Source organism: Pristiophorus japonicus, chromosome 7 (genome assembly GCF_044704955.1).
Source record: "Pristiophorus japonicus isolate sPriJap1 chromosome 7, sPriJap1.hap1, whole genome shotgun sequence".
Taxonomy (NCBI): Eukaryota; Metazoa; Chordata; class Chondrichthyes; family Pristiophoridae; genus Pristiophorus; species Pristiophorus japonicus.
In genome coordinates this window covers 113934518-113955660 of record NC_091983.1, presented here as the reverse complement: position 1 = coordinate 113955660, position 21143 = coordinate 113934518, and the positions used below count along the sequence as shown (strand labels likewise).

General features: G+C 45.9%; 1 protein-coding gene across 1 annotated transcript in view; it reads left to right on the top strand.

Annotated features, from left to right (window-relative positions):
* Positions 1–21143, top strand: part of l3mbtl3 (L3MBTL histone methyl-lysine binding protein 3) — a 238339-nt gene that overhangs the window by 70594 nt on the left and 146602 nt on the right. Inside the window, exons 7-8 of the mRNA XM_070885259.1 lie at positions 12313–12407; positions 20064–20168. Of these exons, the coding sequence (XP_070741360.1) occupies positions 12313–12407; positions 20064–20168 (200 nt within the window). The remainder of the gene's footprint in view (positions 1–12312; positions 12408–20063; positions 20169–21143) is intronic.

Here is a 21143-nt window from a genome sequence, read left to right as displayed (position 1 = left end):
CAGGTTTGTACCTGTATTAGTTTATAGTATTCAGTCTATCGAGTTGTTACATACATAACACCTTGCCTTGTTTGCCCTCCCCAAATGCATTACCTCATCCTTCTCCGGATTGAATGCCATTTGCCACTGTTCTGCCCACCTGACCAGTTCATTGATATCCTCCAGCAGTCTGCAGCTTTCTTCATTATCAACCACACAGCCTATTTTTGTATCATCTGCAAACTTCTTAATCATGTCCCCTATATTCAAGTCTAGACCAATGATATATACCACAAAAAGCAAAGGACCTAGTACTGAGCCCTGCGGAACCCCACTGGAAACATCCTTCCAGTCACACACAAACCCATCAACCATTACCCTTTGCTTCCTGCCTCCTGGATCCAACTTGCTGCTTTGCCCTGGATCCCATGGGCTTTTACTTTCGTAACCAGTCTGCCATGTGGGACCTTATCAAAAGCCTTGCTAAAATCCATCTACAACGCATCAAACACACTACCCTCATCGAACTTCCATGTTACTGCTTCGAAAAATTTTATTAAGTTAATCAGACATTATCTTCCCTTAACAAATCCATGCTGGCTGTAAATGATTGATCTGTGTCTTTCTAAATAAAGGTTTATCCTGTCCCTCAAAATTATTTCCAATAATTTTCCCACCACCGAGGTTAGGCTGACTGGCCTGTAATTACTCAGTCTATCCCTTTCTCTTTTTAAACAACGATACAACATTAGCAGTCCTCCAGTCCTCTGGCACCACACCTGTAGCCAGAGAGGATTGGAAAATGATGTCAGAGCCTCTGCTATTTCCTCCTTTGCTTCTCCTAACAGCCTGGAATACATTTCATGCGAGCCTGGGGATTTATAAGCACATAAGAACATAAGAAATAGGAACAGGAGTAGGCCATACAGCCTCTCGAGCCTGCTCTGCCATTCAATAAGATCATGGCTGATCTGATCATGGACACAGCTCCACTTCCCCGCCCACTCCCCATAACCCCTTATCCTCTTATCGTTTAAGAAACTGTCTATTTCTGTCTTAAATTTATTCAATGTCCCAACTGCCACATTTCTCTGAGGCAATGAATTCCACAGATTTACAACCCTTTGAGAGAAGAAATTTCTCCTCATCTCTGTTTTAAATGGTCGGCCCCTTATTCTAAGATCATGCCTTCTAGTTCTAGTCTCCCCCATCAGTGGAAACATCCTCTCTGCATCCAGCTTGTCAAGCTCCCTCATAATCTTATATGTTTCGATAAGATCACCTCTTATTCTTCTGAATTCCAATGAGTAGAGGTCCAACCTATTCAACCTTTCCTCATAAGTCAAGCCCCTCATCCCAAGAATCAACCTAGTGAACCTTCTCTGAACTGCCTCCAAAGCAAGTATATCCTTTCGTAAATATGGAAGCCAAAACTGCATGCAGTGGCCTCACCAATACCTTATATAACTGTGGCAAGACTTCCCTGCTTTTATACTCCATCCCTTTTGTAATAAAGGCCAAGGTACCATTGGCCTTCCTGATCACTTGCTGTACCTGCCTACTATCCTTTTGTGTTTCATGCACAAGTACCTCCAGGTCCCGCTGTACTGCAGCACTTTGCAATCTTTCTCCATTTAAATAATAACTTGCTCTTTGATTTTTTTTCTGCCAAAGTGCATGACCTCACACTTTCCAACATTATACTCCATCTGCCAAATTTTTGCCCACTCCCTTAGCCTGTCTATGTCCTTTTGCAGATTTTTTCTGTCCTCCTCACTCATTGCTTTATCCCATCATTGTATCATCAGCAAACTTGGCTACGTTACACTCAGTCCCTTCTTCCAAGTCGTTAATATAAATTGCAAATAGTTGGGGTCCCAACTCTGATCCCTGCGGCACCCCACTAGTTACTGGTTGCCAACCAGAGAATGAGCCATTTATCCGACTCTCTGTTCTCTGTTAGTTAGCCAATCCTCTATCCATGCTAAAATATTACCCCCAACCCCGTGAACTTTTATCTTGTGCAGTAACCTTTTATGTGGCACCTTGTCAAATGCCTTCTGGAAATCCAAATACACCACATCCGCTGGTTCCCCTTTATCCTCCCTGTTCGTTACATCCTCAAAGAACTCCAGCAGATTTGTCAAACATGACTTCCCCTTCATAAATCCATACTGACTCTGCCTGACCGAATTTTGCTTTTCTAAATGTCCTGCTACTGCTTCTTTAATAATGGACTCCAACATTTTCCCAACCACAGATGTTAGGCTAACTGGACTATAGTTTCCTGCTTTTTGTCTGCTTTTTTTATATACTTTCAAAGCTGCTAAGCCCCTTAATACTTCCTCTCTCACTATGTTTATTTCATCTAATATGTAACACTCCTGCTCCCTGATTGCAATGTCTGCATCGCCCCTCTCTTTTGTGAAAACTGATGCAAGGTATTCATTCAGAACCATACCCACGTCTTCTGCCTCCACACACCCATTACCTTTTTGGTCTCTAATAGGCCCCACTTTTTCTCTAATTATCCTCTTGCTCTTAATGTATTTATAAAACATCTTTGAGTTTTACTTTTTTTACATTTTTTCATGCTTTCTCTTTGCATTCCTAATGTCCTTTTTAATTGCACCCCTGTACTTTCTATACTCCTCTAGATTTACTGCCGCATTGAATCCTCTGTATCTGTCATAAGCCTCCCTTTTTTTTCTCCATTCTGCCCTGTATGTCCCTTGAGATCTAGGGGGCTGTAGATTTGTTTGTCCCACCTGTTATATCTTTAGTACAACTCACAAACACACACAACCTTAAGATGGCAGAACACTCCAGAACTCTAGTCAGGTGACCTGTTCCCTCTTTATTTGTACACAGCACTGGCTGCAGTGCCACAATCGGTGGAGCTATATATATTACACTTCTCCCTCCTTAATGAAGAAGTAATTATAATAAAATAATCATACATAAGTTGAATGGTTATACATAACAAAAGATATGGACTTATTTTGCTATGTTTACAAATCAAGATTATCCACTTGTTTTCTATTTTGAAGAGGATCCCTTCGCTCTCGAACAGAATCTTCCAAACATGGTGTTCAATTTAAAGTCATTCGAGACTGAACCGGAGGAAAGTTTTCCTCCAAGGGATGCCCTTGATTTCCATTTGAACTCTCTCTAACTTCAGACTGTTTGTCTGCCTGACTCGGACTCGGACTTAAATTCTGACTTTCTCTTGGAGTTGTTTCTAGTACTTTGGATATAGGATATGCTACTGGTGTATCAAAACTATCTGATGAGTCAGAAATAATTGAATCATTCTCACCTTCAACTACTTTCAGGTCTGTAGGTGAAATATGATCAATGTGAACAAACCTAACCTGTCCATGATCAAACATCTTGACCAAATATGTGCCAGGACCACTTTTCTTCACATTCTTCCTGGTAATGACTTTAACCATTTATGGTGATGGTTCTTCACTCTCATCTTCTGATTTAATTTCACATTTCTCTCTTTTACTCTACCTCTATCATGATTCTCTATGTCTTAATTGTTTCTCTTCTACGGACTGCCAAGTTTGGTTTTAACAACAAGAATCTGGGTTGTGGCTGTCATTTGAGAAATAACCCTGCTGGTGTTCTACCAGTAGTTGTACGAGGAGTATTATGATACCTAATTAGAAAATTAGCCAATTTGTGGTCCAATGACAACTGTCGTTTCTTTGGGTTTGGATCCAACATCTGTTTGTAGAGGGTACGTTTTACAATTTGTACTGTGCGCTCTGCTGCACCATTTGAAGCAGGGTGGAACGGTAGAACGTTGGTATGTTTCACACCATTTTTGCTCATGAACTGTGCAAATTCTTCTGAACAAATTGTGGTCCATTATCAGAAACAATTTCTTCAGGGAGGCCAAATGAAGAAAATAATCTTCGTAAAATGTTCGGTGTTTTTTGTTGTTATTTTCCACATTGGTAACACCTCGACCCACTTCGAATGTCTATCAATCATAATGAACAATTGTTGTTCTTCTAGCTCAGCAAAATCGATATGTAGCCTTTGCCACACCCTGGGAGGTCATTTCCATGGCTGTAATAGTACTGATGGTGTTTTCTTGCTTACCGATTGACATGTCTTACATCGACTGATGATGTGCTCTATATCTTTATCTAGACCTGGCCACCGTAAGTAACTGTGCAAAATTTTTAGTCAAGCACATTCCCGGGTGCTGGTCATGGAGGTCTCCTAATAATTTGGACCTGAATTTATTTGGTATAACTGCTCTTGCACCCTACATGGTACAATCTTTATCGACTGATAATTCAGTCCTACGAATAAAGAATGGATAAATATTTTTGTCTGTTACCTGTCCATTTGCAATATAATCATACACCTTTGACATAACTGGGTCACGTTTGGTTGCTCTACCAATCTCTTCAGCTGTGACTGGCAGTTCATCAGTGTATGAAAAATAGAACACTTGTTCCCTATCAGGTGTAACTTGTGATGGGGAAGGCAATCTAAACATATCATCAGCACTACTGTGATCAGCTAATCAGTCTGTATTCAATATCATATGTATATGCTGACAAAATCAAAGCCCATCTCTGCATTCGGGCTGCAGCTAATGTTGGAACTGGAGACTTTGGATGGAGGATTGCAGTCAGGGGCTTATGGTTCGTAACGATGGTAAACTTACAACTATACAAGTATTTGTGGAACTTCTTGAACCCAAAAATTAATGCCAAAGCTTCCCTTTTGATTTGCGCATAATTACGCTCACTGGCACTGAGAGTGTATGAAGCAAAAGCAATTGGTTTCTCCTCCCCACTATGTAGTACATGAGAGATCACTGCCCCAACTGCATACGGAGATATGATCTCCTTAGATATGTCATAGTGAACCAATTTGCTTTTACACTCCTTGACTGTAGTATCGCATTCTTCTGACCACTTCCAATGGACCTGTTTTTTCAATAGCTCATTCAGTGGATATAATACTGTAGCCAAATTTGATAGGCACTTCCCATAATAGTTCAAAAGACCCAAAAAATGATCGAAGTTCAGTGACATTCTTGGGAGTGAGTGCATTTCTGATTGCATCCAGCTATCCCTTGGTTGGATGTAAACCATCTTTGACTACTATGTACCCCAAGTACTCTACAGAGTTTTGAAATAACTCACACCTGCGAGCAGACCCTCGTACCCTGTGCTTCTCTAGCCGTTTGAGGACTTCATTCAATATGTTATGAATTTATCTATTTGGTGCTGAAATTAATATGTTATCTAAATAACATACTACCCCTTCAATACCTTAAAATCTGGTTCATCACCCCTTGGAATATGGCAGGGGCGGAAGACACTCCAAATGGTAGCCTATTAAATTGATATAAGCCTAGATGAGTATTTATAGTCAAGCATGATTTGGACTCAACTAGTTCAAGCTGTAAGTAGGCATTCGTAAGATGCAACTTTGAGAACATCTGACCACCTGTCAGTGTTGTGAACAATTCTTCTACATTTGGCAGTGTATTGGGGACATTACTCTCTAGAACCTGGTGTACAGTTACTTTATAATCACCACACAATCTTACCTTACTATCGGACTTAGGTGCAACAACAATGGATATAGCCCAATTACATCGATCTAAGAAATAATGTTCTCAGTCTCTAGTCTTTTGAGTTCTTGCTCAACTTTCTCCTTGAGTGCATATGGTACGGGACGTGGCTTGCAGTAAACCAATCTAGCGTCCTTCTGTACCCTGACATTCACCTTGAAGCCTTGGATCGGACTGCCTGTTTGGCAGAACACCTTCGGATAATTCTTGATGACATCATCCTTTGATGCAAATCTCGTTTCAACTCTCAAAACCTCACTCCAATCCAGCTTCAGTGATCCCAAACAATTTCTTCCGAGTAAGGCAGGCTTGTCTCCTGCCACTACTAATAGAGGCAAACTCTGAAATTGATTGTTGTATTTCACCGATACGGTGATACGACCTACCACAGGAATGTTCTCTCCCACGTAGCCACGCAGCTCTATCTTGGATTTCTCCAGTGGGAAATCACGCAATTTGTCGAGGTGTAGCAACTCCGGTACTACACTCACTGATGCACCAGTGTCGATTTCCATGGGTATCTTGGTTCCTGCAACATCTATGTGGATTATGATACTTTTCGAATCTCTGTTAGTTAATCTCCTGCTCCTGATGATGTGTAGCTCTAAAACCTCCTCATCCTGTTGTTTTTCTTCCATGCTATGTAGTCTTTAGGGATTTCTACTTATAGCTTTGAAAGCTGGTTTACCCTTCAGTCGGCATGCCTTCGCAAGATGCTCAGTTTTCCTGCAAATGAAACTCTCTGCCTTCACATATGGACAACTTTGAGCAATGTGTTGTCCCAGGCACCGATAGCAGGACTTCAATGCTCTGTTACCATTGCCAGTTTCTGAGACCTTGGGGCCAGTTGTCTTTTACTTTTAACCTGTAGGTGAATCACCTCGGTTGTCTGACGACTGGAAGTAGTATGAAATTCTCAGAAATATTGGTCGTCCATTGACATAGCTGTCTGATAAGTTAAATCAAAAGTCAAGTTAGGAGTTGTTAATAACTTTCTTCTAATCGCATCATTTTACATCCCATAAACAAAGCGGTCACACAATGCTTGGTCCTGAAAGTTTCCAAAATTAGTGAATAGATAGCTTTTTTAATGCAACAATGTACTCACTGATATTTTCTTCGGTTAACTGATCTCTTATTCCAAAACGATAACTTTCAGCAATTTCCTTGGCTCAGGATTGTAGTGCTGAATCTGCTTAAGAATTGTGTCCTTTGGCTTGACAGGCACAAGCAAATTTTTCAGGGTGTCATGCACCTTGGGCCCTGCTTCAGGTAAGAAAATCGCCCGTTGTCTTTCCAACACCACCTGGTTATGGTTTTCATCATTCGGGACTTTGATGATATTTGCGGTGAAAAACATTTCTAGCCACTCCACATACGCTCTGAAACTTTCACGGTCACGTTGAAACTCCCCCAAATGCCCTATTATTCCCATAAGTGCAGCCATCTGGATTCTGGCAGTTCAGACAAGTGTGCTTGTAATTTATCTTGGATTTGTAGCTGTTAATCAAAACAGAGAAGCTCTCAAAGTCTCTGTCGGTTGGCTGAATCCTCCACCAACAAAAATTGCAGCTTTTTTTCCCCCGATTATCCCATTCTCATAGCCATTGTTATATCTTTAGTGCAACTCACAAACACACACAACCTTAAGATGACAGAACACTCCGGAACTCTAGTCAGTTGACCTGTTCCCTCTTTATTTGTACACAGCACTGGTAGTCCACAGGTGGAGCTATATATATCACCACCCTTTTTCTTTAAGGGAACATACTTGCTCTGTACCCTCAGGCTCTCCTCCTTGATTGCCTCCCACTGCTCTGACACTGATTTACCTTGAAGTAGCTGTTTCCAGTCCACTATGGCTAAATCACCTCTCAGTTTAGCAAAATTGGCTTTCCCCCAATTGAGAACTTTTATTCCTGGTTTATCTTTGTCCTTTTCCATAACTACCCGAAAGCTAACTGAATTGTGATCACTAGCACCAAAATGCTCCCCCACTGCTATTCCTTCCACCTGCCCAGCTTCATTCCCTAAAACTAAGTCTAGAACTGCCCCCTCCCTTGTTGCGCATGCTACATACTGGCTAAAAAAGATCTCCTGAATGGATTTTATAAATTCCGCACCCTCTATACCTTTCACACTCGCATTTTCCCAGTTAATATTAGGGTAGTTGAAATTCCCCACTATTACTGCCCTGTAATTTTTGCACATCTCTGAAATTTGTCTACATAGTTGCTCTTTTACCTCCCTCTGGCTGTTTGGAGGTATATAGTACACTCCCAGCAGTGTGATCGCCTCTTTTCTGTTTTCAAATTTGACCCATATGGCCTCATTTGATGATCCTTCCAATATGTCCTCACAGCTGTAATTGTTTCTTTAATCAACACTGCGACCCCCGCCCTCCTTTTTTACCCGCCTCTCTAAAACCCTGCAACCAGGAATGTGGAGCTGCCATACCTGCCCCTCTTTCAACCATGTCTCTGTAATAGCTATAATATCATACTCCCAAGTGTCTATCTGTGCTCTCAGCTCATCTGTCTTATTCCCTTTTCTCCATGCATTGAAGTATATACCATTTAGCACTGCCAAAGTTCCTTCTTGTCTATTTTCTAGCCCTTGTTTCCTTTGTCTTTGAAATTTACTTTCTACTTTTCTGCTTTCCAATTTCAGCTTTGCTTTTCTACTGAATTTATTCTCAGGTTTCCATCCCCCTGCCAAGCTAATTTAAACCCTCCCCAACAGCACTAGCAAACACCCTAACGAGAATATTAGTCCCGGCTCTATTGAGGTGCAACCCATCCGGCTTGTACAGGTCCTATCTGCCTCAGAAATGGTCCCAATGCCTCAGCAATCTAAAGCCCTCCTCCCTCGTGCACCATTTCTCATGTGTGCTCACAATATTTATTGCTTGCTGTGAATTAGTTGATGTGCTGGACATTATGGAAAAAGCAGACTGGTAGGTATGTTTGCTGTATGGAAGAAAACTGTTTTGTATTGATTTGTTTTGATCAGTTTAATGCAGTTCCCTGGTGCATAACTGGCTTTAAACTATGGGTCAGATTTTTGAGAAGTTTGCGACCGTGTTTTCGCCACGATTTAACCCTCCGCGGTGAAAGAACGGGCAGGGACCTCGACTCGTTGTTTGTGTGGCGATGGGACGTATCGGCGCGGAGAGGAGTACCAACATGCAACGCCGCTGATTGCATTACAGTCAGACTTTTGGCTCCCGATCCATACAACACACCCAGAATACCGACAGGTCAAACCTGGGGCAGGGAGGGACAGGAGCAAAGAGATCTTTTATTCCTTGCTATTTATGTAGGGCCCAAGTTTGGGGCCGCGCCTAGAACAGCGCAGCCCGGACCTGGACGCCCGTTTCTCGCGCCACAAAGTGCGCCTAAAAAAAACTTGCAGATTCTCCGGCTCCCTGCTGGTCCTCTGGAGTCGGGCGTGGCGCAGCACGAGCTGTAGGGGGCGGAGCTAGGTCCCTGCGCTAAAAACAGTGCCGGGACCTCTGCACATGCGCGCTACAGTGGGCGCGCATGTGCAGTAGCTCCAGGCGCGCAAAACTGTGTGGGAGGGGCCCGAAGCACGCAGCCCCTCGCCCTGGCCGAATGGCCTCACTGGAGCTGCGTGCATAAGGCTGCCTCCCACGCCCAGTTCCTGCTTCCTCCCGCCCCGACTCGGCTCCCGCTTCCCCGCTCCGCCCCCGGACCCGACCCGACTCCCCGGACTGGACCCGACCCGCGCTCCCCCCCCACCCGACCTGACCTCCCTTTCCCTCCCTCCCCGCCCCCCGACCCGAACCGACCTCCCTCTGCCCCCCAAACCCGACCCGCGCTCCCGAACCCCCCCCCCTCCACCCGGACCAAACCCGACCCAACCTGACCTCCCTCCCCCGACACGAACCGCCCCACCCCGACCCGACCTCCCCCTGCCCCCACCCCCTCCCCCGACCCAAACCGAACCGAACCGACCCGACCCGACCCGCGCTCCCTCCCTCCCCCCCTACCCAAACCAACCCGACCTCCCTCCTCCCCCCCCCCCCCCCCGACCCTACCCGTGCTCCCGACCGCCCCCCCCCTCCCCGCGGACCCGATCCAACGCCACCTACCTGTAAATCTGGTGCTGGGGACGGGCCCTGCCCGAAGTCTTGGGCCCGACCGGGCCTGGCCCGTTCAGCCTCCCTCCCCCTTCTCCTTTCCTCCCCCCTTCTCCTTTCCTCCCCCCCTTCTCCTTTCCTCCCCCCCTTCTCCTTTCCTCCCCCCTTCTCCTTTCCTCCCCCCCTTCTCCTTTCCCCCCCTTCTCCTTTCCCCCCCTTCTCCTTTCCCCCCCTTCTCCTTTCCCCCCTTCTCCTTTCCCCCCCTTCTCCTTTCCCCCCTTCTCCTTTCCCCCCTTCTCCTTTCCCCCCTCTCTCCTTCCCCCCCTTCTCCTTTCCTCCCCCCCTTCTCCTTTCCTCCCCCCCTTCTCCTTTCCTCCCCCCCTTCTCCTTTCCTCCCCCCCTTCTCCTTTCCTCCCCCCTTCTCCTTTCCTCCCCCCTTCTCCTTTCCTCCCCCCTTCTCCTTTCCTCCCCCCTTCTCCTTTCCTACCCCCCCTTCTCCTTTCCCCCCCTTCTCCTTCCCCACTTCTCCTTCCCCCCTTTCTCCTCCCCCCCTTCTCCTCCCCCCCCTTCTCCTCCCCCCCTTCTCCTCCCCCCCTTCTCCTCCCCCCCTTCTCCTCCCCCCCTTCTCCTCCCCCCCTTCTCCTCCCCCCTTCTCCTCCCCCCTTCTCCTCCCCCCCTTCTCCTCCCCCCCTTCTCCTCCCCCCCTTCTCCTCCCCCCCTTCTCCTCCCCCCCTTCTCCTCCCCCCCTTCTTCCCCCCTTCTCCTCTTCCCCCCCTTCTTCCCCCCCTTCTCCTCTTCCCCCCTTCTTCCCCCCTTCTCCTCTCCCCCCCTTCTCCTTTCCCCCCTTCTCCTCTCCCCCCCCTTCTCCTTCCCCCCCTTCTCCTTCCCCCCCCTTCTCCTTCCCCCTCCTTCTCCTCTCCCCCCTTCTCCTTTCCCCCCCCCCTTTCCCCTTCTCCTCTTCCCCCCCTTTCCCCTTCTCCTCTCCCTCCCCCCTTCTCCTCCTTCCCCTTCTCCTCCTCCCCCTTCTCTCTCCCCTCCCCCTTCTCTCTCCCCCTCCCCTTCTCTCTCCCCCTCCCCCTTCTCTCCCCCCATCCCCCTTCTCCCCTTTTCTTCCCCTTCCCTCCCCCTGCACCCTCCCTCTCTCCCTCTACCCCCCTCCTCCCCCTCCCCTCGCTGTCAGAAACACAGACACTCACAGACAGAGAGTGAGAGACACACACAGACAGACAGACAGAGATAGAGACAGAGACACACTGTGGGGGAGGGGGGGGCATCATAGCACGCTGTTGGAGGGCTCCCGGTGCTGCAGTCGGTTAGTAGAAAATGTTTTATTTATTGATATAAAAAAAAAATTATTTCTTATTAATTTTTTTTGATTGATTTGTTGGTTGATTTATTGATGTTTTTAATCATTTATTATTGATGATGGCTCTTTATTTGTAAAACTGAAGTGTTTAATGTTTGTAAACTTCCCTTTAAATGCCCCCCCCCCCCCCCATTCCCTACGCCTGATTTGTAACCTACGCCTGATTTTCTAAAGTGTAGACAAGGTTTTTTCGAGCGTACAAAAATCTTCACTTCATTCTAAGTTAGTTTGGAGTAAGTTTTCACTGCCGAAACTTTGAAAACAGGCGTAAGTGGCTGGACACGCCCCCTTTTGAAAAAAATATTCTGCTCCAAAGTGAAACTGTTCTAACTGACTAGAACTGGAGCAAACTAAATGCCGAGAATTTGAATTTCTAAGATACTCCGTTCTACACCAGTTGCTCCAAAAAATCAGGAGCAACTGAGGCCGAAACTTGGGCCCTAAGTTACTAACAAACACAAATTTACATCTGTTGTATAAATGCAGTTTATAATCTATATTGTACTGGTTCTTACTATGGATATACAGCAAAACCTACTTTTTAAGTTTTAATTTTTTTTAAACCCTCCAAATTGAAGTGGAGCCTTGCCTCTGGTACAGGGAAACTATGCAAAGTTAATGTCATAGATTTAATAATATCTAGTAATAGAACAGTGCTGTGTTTTTGGCACTTTGTGATTTTTTTTTAGAACAACTTGGTAGCAAAAAAAAGTTAGACTGTCAGCAAGGTAACCCGAGTTCACTTCTGAGCCTTGATTGATACTCGGGGGTAATTGTAACCTATCTCAGTGGGCAACAAACTCACGGGTATGGGTTGAATGCCGGTTTTACACCCCGCATGATCAGAGAATAAAATCAGGTGGGGTGTAAAACCAGCATTGCACCTGATCCTGTCAGTTTTCTGAACAACCAGTTAGGTTAAAATTGCCCCAGCTAGTCACCCAGGTTTGCTGGTATTGTTGTGAGGCACTCTGTTGTGGAGTGGATAGAAGAAAAGGAGGAGCAAAGGGAAAAAAAACACCCCGGGCCAGGCTGAACTCACAAACATGTGCCTTCTGTCATTAGACAGTGGAGTGGTTCTTGTGGCAGCCACTCTAGGGCGTGAATATCGAATCTTTATTAACTATTTAAAAATAGTTGGCATGTAGTTCAATTTTGTGTAATTTATTTCTCTTTTGAACAATCTTGACAAAGTATGTTATGGATATCAAACCCATATTTGTAAAACTTATGTTCTATACCATTTTTCCTCAGCTTTAACTTTTGGTGGAAAGAGAAAAGCTTGGTGTTGGGCATCTTATTTGGAAGAGGAAAAAGCTATTGTGGCACCTACTAAACTTTTTAAAGAGGTTAGTTTCTAGATAGATGATAAGTTATACATCAGTGTCATGCAGTAGAATGTGAGCGTCTGTGTTGTGGTAAAATTGTATGCTATGCTTACACATTCTCCGTCCCCAAAAGGTGACCATAGGAAATTACGGATGCGTGCAATAAAGGTACAACAGTTATCATGGGTGACTTTATCATGGGTGACAATACAAATGTCTGTTCTGGTGTGTTGGCTGTGCCCTCGCTGGGCTGGCGTGTTGTTGGCCCTGCAGGGTTGCTAGGTGAGCCTGGCCTTGCTGGGCTGTTGAGCGTGATGGGTTTGATTTCCTGGTCCGGCGTGGTGTCGTTGATCCTTTGGGTGTGTGTTGTGGACACGGAAAAGGTGGGGTCTGCTGTGGGTTGTTCAGAGTATTCTGTGAACCGCAGCCTCGTTTGGTCCAGGTGCTTTCTGCAAATTTGTCCATTGTCTAGTTTGAGTACAAACACCCTATTCCCTTCTTTAGCTATCACCGTGCCCGCGATCCACTTGGGACCATGTCCATAGTTTAGCACATACTTAGGATCATTCAGATCAATTTCCCGTGACACAATGGTGCGACCATCGTTTACATTATGTTGCTGCTGCAGGCTCTCTATCTGATCATGCAGGTTGGGGTGAACCAGCCTGCATGATCAGATAGAGAGTTCTAAGTGTCCTTTTCATGAGTAGCTCAGCCGGGGGCATCCATGTGAGCAAGTGGGGTCTCATGCGATAGCTGAGCAGTACTTGGGACAGGCGGGTTTGGAGTGAGCCTTCTGTGACTCGTTTAAGGCTCGATTTGATGGTTTGTACTGCCTGGTCTGCCTGCCCATTGGATGCTGGTTTAAGCGGGGCCAAGGTGACATGTTTGATCCCATTGCGGGTCATGAATTCTTTAAACTCGGCACTGGTGAAACATGGCCCGTTGTCACTGACCAGTATGTCAGGCAGGCCGTTGGTGGCAAACATGACCCTCAGGCTTTCAATGGTGGTGGTGACGGTGCTTCCTGACATTATTTCACATTCGATCCATTTTGAAAAAGCATCCACCACCACCAGGAACATTTTACCGAGAAACGGGCCCGCATAGTCAACATGGATCCTCGACTATGGTCTGGAGGGCCAGGACCACAAACTTAGTGGTGCCTCTCTGGGCGTGTTGCTCAACTGAGCACACGTGGGATCTGGCTATCGCTTTCATCATTACTATATCCGAGTGTGTGCTGTGGAGATCTGAGATTAACGTCTCCCTGCCCTTTTTTGGTAGCAGTACACGATTACCCCACAACAGGCAGTCTGCCTGAATGGACAGCTCGTCCTTTCGTCGCTGGAATGGCTTGATTGGCTCTTGCATTTCAACGGGGATGCTGGTCCAGCTCCCATGCAGTACACATTTTTTTACTCGGGACAGTAGAGGATCTTGGCTGGTGGGCTGGCTAATCTGGCGGACCATGACAGGTGATTTATCATTTTCAAACGCTTCCATGACCATCAACAAGTCTGCGGGCTGCGCCATTTCCACCATCGTGGTGTGCAGTGGTAGTCAACTGAGAGCATCCGCACAGTTCTCGGTGCCTGGCCTGTGGCGGATGGTATAGTTTTATGCTGATAGTGCGAGTACCCACCTTTGTATGCGGGCTGAGGCATTAGTATTTATCCTCGTGTTTTCAGCGAACAGGGATGTGAGGGGCTTGTGATCGGTTTCCAGCTCAAATTTGATGCCAAACAGGTACTGATGCATTTTCTTTACCCCGAACACACACGCTAATGCCTCTTTCTCAATCATGCTGTAGGCCCTCTCGGCCTTAGACAAGCTCCTGGAAGCATAGGCGACAGGTTGCAACTTCCCCGCAACGTTAGCTTGTTGTAATACACACCCGACTCCGTACGACGACGCGTCACATGCTAGCACAAGTCATTTACACGGGTTATACAGTACAGGCAGCTTGTTGGAGCATAAAATGTTTCTGGCTTTCTCAAAAGCAATTACTTGTTTTTTTTTCCCATACCCAGTTCTCACCTTTACGCAATAACACATATAGGGGCTATAAGAGGGTGTTTAACCCCGGTAGGAAGTTACCAAAATAGTTGAGGAGTCCCAGGAATGACCGCAGCTCCGTGACATTCTGTGGCCTGGGCGTGTTCCTGATGTCTTGGCGTCTGTGGGTCGAATGCTGTCTGCCGCGATCTTTCTCCCCAAAAACTCCACTTCTGTTGCCATGAAGACGCATTTCGACCTCTTCAGCCCTACGCGATCCAGTCACTGGAGGACCTCCTCCAGATTTTGTACGTGCTCGCCGGTGTCCCGACCCGTGACCAATATATCGTCCTGAAAGACCACCGTGTGTGGTACCGATTTGAGTAGGCTCTCCATGTTTCACTGAAAGATCGCTGCAGCCGACCGAATTCCAAACGGGCATCTGTTGTAGATGAACAGTCCCTTGTGCGTGTTGATGCAGGTGAGGCCCTTCAAAGACTCCTCCAGCTCCTGCGCTATGTAGGCCGAAGTCAGGTCAAGCTTGGTGAACGTCTTGCCTCCTGCTAGTGTCGCAAATAGGTCGTCTGTCTTAGGTACCGGGTATTGGTCCTGTAGCGAGAAACGATTAATAGTTACTTTATAATCGCCGCAAATCCTGACCGTGCCATCACTTTTGAGTACTGTAACAATTGGGCTGGCCCTCTCGCTGAATTGCACTGGGGAGATGATACCATCGCGTTGCAGCCTGTCCAGCTCGATTTCCACTCTCTCCCTCATCATGTCGGGTACCGCTTGCGCCTTGTGGTGAATGGGTCATGCCTCTGGGACCAAGTGGATCCGCACCTTCGCCCCGAAAAGTTTCCAATGCCTGGCTCAAAAAGGGAAGGAAATTTGTTAAGAACCTGGGTACATGAGGCATCATCGACATGCGATAGTGCTCAGATGTCATCCCAGTTCCAGCCAATTTTGCCCAGCCAGCTCCTTCCAAGCAGTGTGGGGCCATCGCCCGGGACAATCCAGAGTGGCAGTTCGTGCACCGTGCCCTCATAGGTGACCTTGACCATGGCGCTGCCCAGGACAGTGATAAGCTCTTTGGTGTACGTTCTCAGTTTCGTGTGGATGGGGCTCAGGGCTGATCTGAATGCCTTGTTGCACCACAGTCTCTCAAACATCTTTTTACTCATGATGGATTGGCTAGCGCCAGTGTCCAGTTCCATGGCTACGGGTAAGCCATTCAATTTTACGTTTAGCATTATAGGTGAACATTTCATTGAAAATGTGTGCACCCCGTGTACTTCAGCATCTGCCTCCTCTCTCTGAGGCTCGAAATTGCTTTGATCCACCATGGACCGATCTTCCTCTGCCACGTGATGGTTAGCAGGTTTTGCAGAGCTTGCAGCTCGTTTGCAAGCTCGTTGGAGGTGCCCCGTTGTTCCACAGCTCTTGCAAACATATCCTTTGAAGTGGCATAAATAGGCTGAATGGATGCCTCCACAACACCAACAAGGTGTGATTTGCCTTGCATTCATCCTTTGTTGGGGACTCTGAGTCATCTGGGTCACCTGAGACCTGCTGGCAGTTGCAGACTCGTGGGTTCTGCCCTGTACCTTTCTGCTCGCAAACACAGTTCCAGTTAATTTATGAACATTGCTTGCACTTGTATGCTGAGAGATTTGTTTGGTGTTGTCACTGGTGGACATAAACGCCTGTGCTATCGCAATGGCCTTACTGAGGGTCGGTGTCTCTACAGTCAAAAGTTTTCGTAGGATGGTCTCGTGGCCAATGCCCAGTACAAAAAAGTCTCTGGGCATTTGCTCCAGGTAGCCATCAAACTCACATTGTCCTGCAAATCGCCAGAGCTCGGCGACGTAGCTCACCACTTCCTGACCTTCAGATCGCTGGCACGTGTAGAACCGATACCTTGCCATCAGCACGCTCTCCCTCGAGTTAAGATGCTCCCAAACCAGTGTACACAGCTCCTTATACAACTTATCTGTTTCACCGGAGCCAGAAGATTCTTCATGAGGCAGTAGGTCGGTGCACTGCAGACTGTGAGGAGGACCGCTCTCCTTTTTGCAGCGCTTCCTCCTCCGTGCAGCTCGTTGGCTACAAAGTGCAGGTCTAGCCGTTTGACATAGGCTTCCCAGTCCTCACCCTCCGAGAACTTCTCCAGGATGCCCACATTTTGCTGCATCTTTGCGTTGGATTCGTATACTCATCGGCAGTTATTGTGTTCCTAACACAGATGAGGCTGCATACAGGGAGGTTAAAGTATCAGTGACCTCTGTCTTCAATAAGACACTCCACAGTGAAGAACAGGCCTTAGGGGCTGGCTTATATACAGTGCTCCCAAGGGATGCTGGGCTCCCTTGGAACTTCAGGGGATGAGCTCCCTGGTGGCAGAACATGGGAGTGCATGCTTTACAGATACACAACAGTTTTCTAGACCAATATGTCGCGGAACCAACTGGAGAGCTGGCCGTCCTAGACTGGATGTTGTGTAATGAGAGGGGATTAATTAGCAATCTTGTTGTATGAGGCCCTGTGAGGAAGAGTGACCATAATATGGTAGAATTCTTCATTAAGATGGAGAGTGACACAGTTAACTCAGAGACTGGAGTCCTGAACTTAAAGAAAGGTAACTTCAATGGTATGAGACGTGAATTGGCTAGGATAGACTGGCGAATGATACTTAAAGGGTTGACGGTGGTTAGGCAATGGCAGACATTTAAAGATCACATGGATGAACTTCAACGATTGTACATTCTTGTCTGACGTAAAAATAAAACCGGGAAGGTGGCTCAACCATGGTTAACAAGGGAAATTAGGGATAGTGTTAAAACCAAGGAAGAGGCATATAAATTGGCCAGAAAAAGCAGCAAACCTGAGGACTGGGAGAAATTTAGAATTCAGCAGAGGAGGACAAAGGGTTCAACTAGGAGGGGGAAAATAGAGTATGAGAGGAAGCTTGCAGGGAACATAAAAACTGACTGCAAAAGCTTCCATAGATATGTGAAGAGAAAAAGATTAGTGAAGACAAATATTGGTCCCTTGCAGTCAGAATCAGGTGAATTTATAATGGGGAACAAAGAAATGACAGACCAATTGAACAAATACTTTGGTTCTGTCTTCACTAAGGAAGACACAACCTTCCGGAAATACTAGGGGACTGAGGGTCTAGCGAGAAGGAGGAACTGAAGGAAATCCTTATTAGTCGGGAAATTGTGTTCGGAAAATTGATGGGATTGAAGGCCGAGAAATCGCAAAGGCCTGATAGTCTGCATCCCAGAGTACTTAAAAAAAAAAAGTGGCCCTAGAAATAGTGGATGCATTGGTGATCATTTCTCAACATTCTATAGACTCTGGATCAGTTCCGATGGACTGGAGGGTAGCTAATGTAACCCCACTTTTTAAAAAAGGAATGCGAGAGAAAACAGGGAATTATAGACCGGTTAGCCTGACATCGGTAGTGGGGTAAATGTTGGAATCAATTATTAAAGATGCAATAGCAGCGCATTTGGAAAGCAGTGACAGGAACGGTCCAAGTCAGCATGGATTTATGAAAGGGAAATCATGCTTGACAAATCTTCTAGAATTTTTTGAGGATGTAATTAGTAGAGTAGACAAGGGAGAAGCAGTGGATGTGGTGTATTTCGACTTTCAAAAGGCTTTTGACAAGGTCCCACACAAGAGATTGGTGTGCAAAATTAAGGCACATGGTATTGGGAGGAATGTATTGACGTGGATAGAGAACTGGTTGGCAGACAGCAAGCAGAGAGTAGGAATAAACAGGTCCTTTTCAGATTGGCAGGCAGTGACTAGTGGAGTACCGCAGGGCTCAGTACTGGGAGCCCAGCTATTTGCAATATACATTAATGATTTGGACGAAGGAATTGAATGTAATATCTCCAAGTTTGCAGTGGTGGCAGTGTGAGCTGTGAGGAGGATGCAAAGAGGCTACAGGGTGACTTGGACAGGTTCGGTGTGTGGGAAAATGCATGGCAGATGCAGTATAATGTAGATAAATGTGAGGTTATCCACTTTGGTGGCAAAAACCGGAAGGCAGAATATTATCTGAATGGTGACAGATTAGGAAAAGAGGAGATGCAACGAGACCTGGGTGTCATGGTACATCAGTCGTTGAAAGTTGGCATGCAGGTACAGCAGGTGGTGAAGAAGGCCAATGGCATGTTGACCTTCATAGTGAGAGGATTTGAGAAGAGGAGCAGAGAGGTCTTACTACAGTTGTACAGGGCCCTTGATGAGACCACACCTTGAATATTGTGTACAGTTTTGGTCTCCTGATCGGAGGAAGGACATTCTTGCTATTGAGAGAGTGCAGCGAAGGTGCACCAGACTGATTCCTGGGATGGCGGGACTGACATATCAAGAAAGACTGGATCAACTGGGCCTGTATTCACTGGAATTTAGAAGAATGAGAGGGGATCTCATAGAAACATATAAAATTCTGATGGGATTGGACAGGTTAGATGCAGGAAGAATATTCCCGTTGTTTGGGAATGCAGAACCTGGGGTCACTGTCAAAGGATAAAGGATAAGCCATTTAGGACCGAGATGAGGAGAAACTTCTTCACCCCAGAGAATTGTGAACCTGTGGAATTTTCTACCACAGAAAGTTGTTGAGGGCAGTTCATTAGATATATTCAAAAGGGAGTTAGCTGTGACCCTTACGGCTAAAGGGATCAAGGGGTATGGAGAGAAAGCAGGAATGGGATATTGAAGTTGCATGATCAGCCATGATCTTATTGAATGGCGGTGCAGGCTTGAAGGGCTGAATGACCTACTCCTGCACCTATTTTCTATGTTTCTATGTAAGATTTTGTAGGCTTGACGTCTGAGTGCATCCTGTAAAATAAACTGCATCTGTGAATGCATAACCACATTGTTCACGAGCAGCTCTCCTCTGCCTGCAGCGGACCAATTTCATTGGGCATTCTCACTACTGGCATCTCAAAGTGTAAAGCTCCCCTTTCTTACAATAAAAAAACCCTCCCAAATATTTTAGTAATTCTGGAGTCAATAGATAATAACTGACATTAAAATATCTAATTAAGCAGAACTGGGGCAGATGAAATTCAATATGGATAAGCTTAAAGAATTACATATGGGGTAGGTTCAGCAGATCCAATGCAGAGCTTCACAAATTGGGAATGCTGAAGATGGAAGTCTTACCACATGGAAAGAAAAAAAGTGAGTGATGTAAGCAGTCCATGGTGCTGAAATAGCTTTGGGTGAAGTTGAAAGTGATGCAGGCTATTGGTAGACTCCATGCTCAACGAGCCCAATCATTGAGGAACAGCAGTCATACAAGCAGATTGCGGAACTATAGAGAAAAGGTACAGTAAGAGTTGGTGAAAGTCATACTCAAACTGGTGTTTTAGTCAGACTTCACCTTGAGTAATGTGTCCATTGAGTCATTCAAGTGGTGAAAAGAAGAACTGTGAGACTGATCTCTTCCTAAACCTCTCTGTCCCTCCATTTCTCTCTCCTCCTTTAAGATGTTTTACTATTTTTGTTTACAGTAATTGTGTACAGTAATAGCCTGTTCTCTGCTTAAGGGCATGGCTTTTTTTGCTTCTGTAGTCCAGAAACAAAATTACTCTTTTTTGCGCAGATAATGAAAACTTTTTCTTAATCTTGTATTTTATTTTCTTCCAGTGCCAGTCATTTCCACAGAGCAAAAATGGATTTAAAGTTGGAATGAAACTTGAAGGGGTTGACCCGGAACATCCATCCATGTACTGCGTTCTTACTGTGGCTGAGGTTTGTCTTCAAAGATCATCTATTGATAACGTAGCTACAAATAGAAAAGTATATTGCCAAGCATAGAGGAGATAGCTGGGAGTAACCGCAAGGCCCATTTTCAAAACATTTGTGATGTTGCATTTCAGTTCCAATTAGGTCTTGTCACATTTCGCTGCCTGCAGGTTATTTTATTTTTAAACCGTGTTGATGGAGGGTTGCTAGCGATTTGTGACATATTACAGGTGGGAAGTGAGGATTCAATAAATTGCTCTATTTCAACCGATGTGCTACTTAGAAACATAGAAAATAGGTGCAGGAGTAGGCCATTCGGCCCTTCTAGCCTGCACCGCCATTCAATGAGTTCATGGCTGAACATGCAACTTCAGTACCCCATTCCTGCTTTCTCACCATACCCCTTGATCCCCCTAGTAGTAAGGACCTCATCTAACTCCTTTTTGAATATATTTAGTGAATTGGCCTCAACAACTTTCTGTGGTAGAGAATTCCACAGGTTCACCACTCTCTGGGTGAAGAAGTTCCTCCGCATCTCGGTCCTAAATGGCTTACCCCTTATCCTTAGACTGTGACCTCTGGTTCTGGACTTCCCCAACATTGGGAACATTCTTCCTGCATCTAACCTGTCTAACCCCGTCAGAATTTTAAACGTTTCTATGAGGTCCCCTCTCATTCTTCTGAACTCCAGTGAATACAAGCCCAGTTGATCCAGTCTTTCTTGATAGGTCAATCCCGCCATCCCGGGAATCAGTCTGGTGAACCTTCGCTGCACTCCCTCAATAGCAAGAATGTCCTTCCTCAGGTTAGGAGACCAAAACTGTACACAATACTTCAGGTGTGGCCTCACCAATGCCCTGTACAACTGTAGCAACACCTCCCTGCCCCTGTACTCAAATCCCCTTGCTATGAAGGCCAACATGCCATTTGCTTTCTTAACCGCCTGCTGCACCTGCATGCCAACCTTCAATGACTGATGTA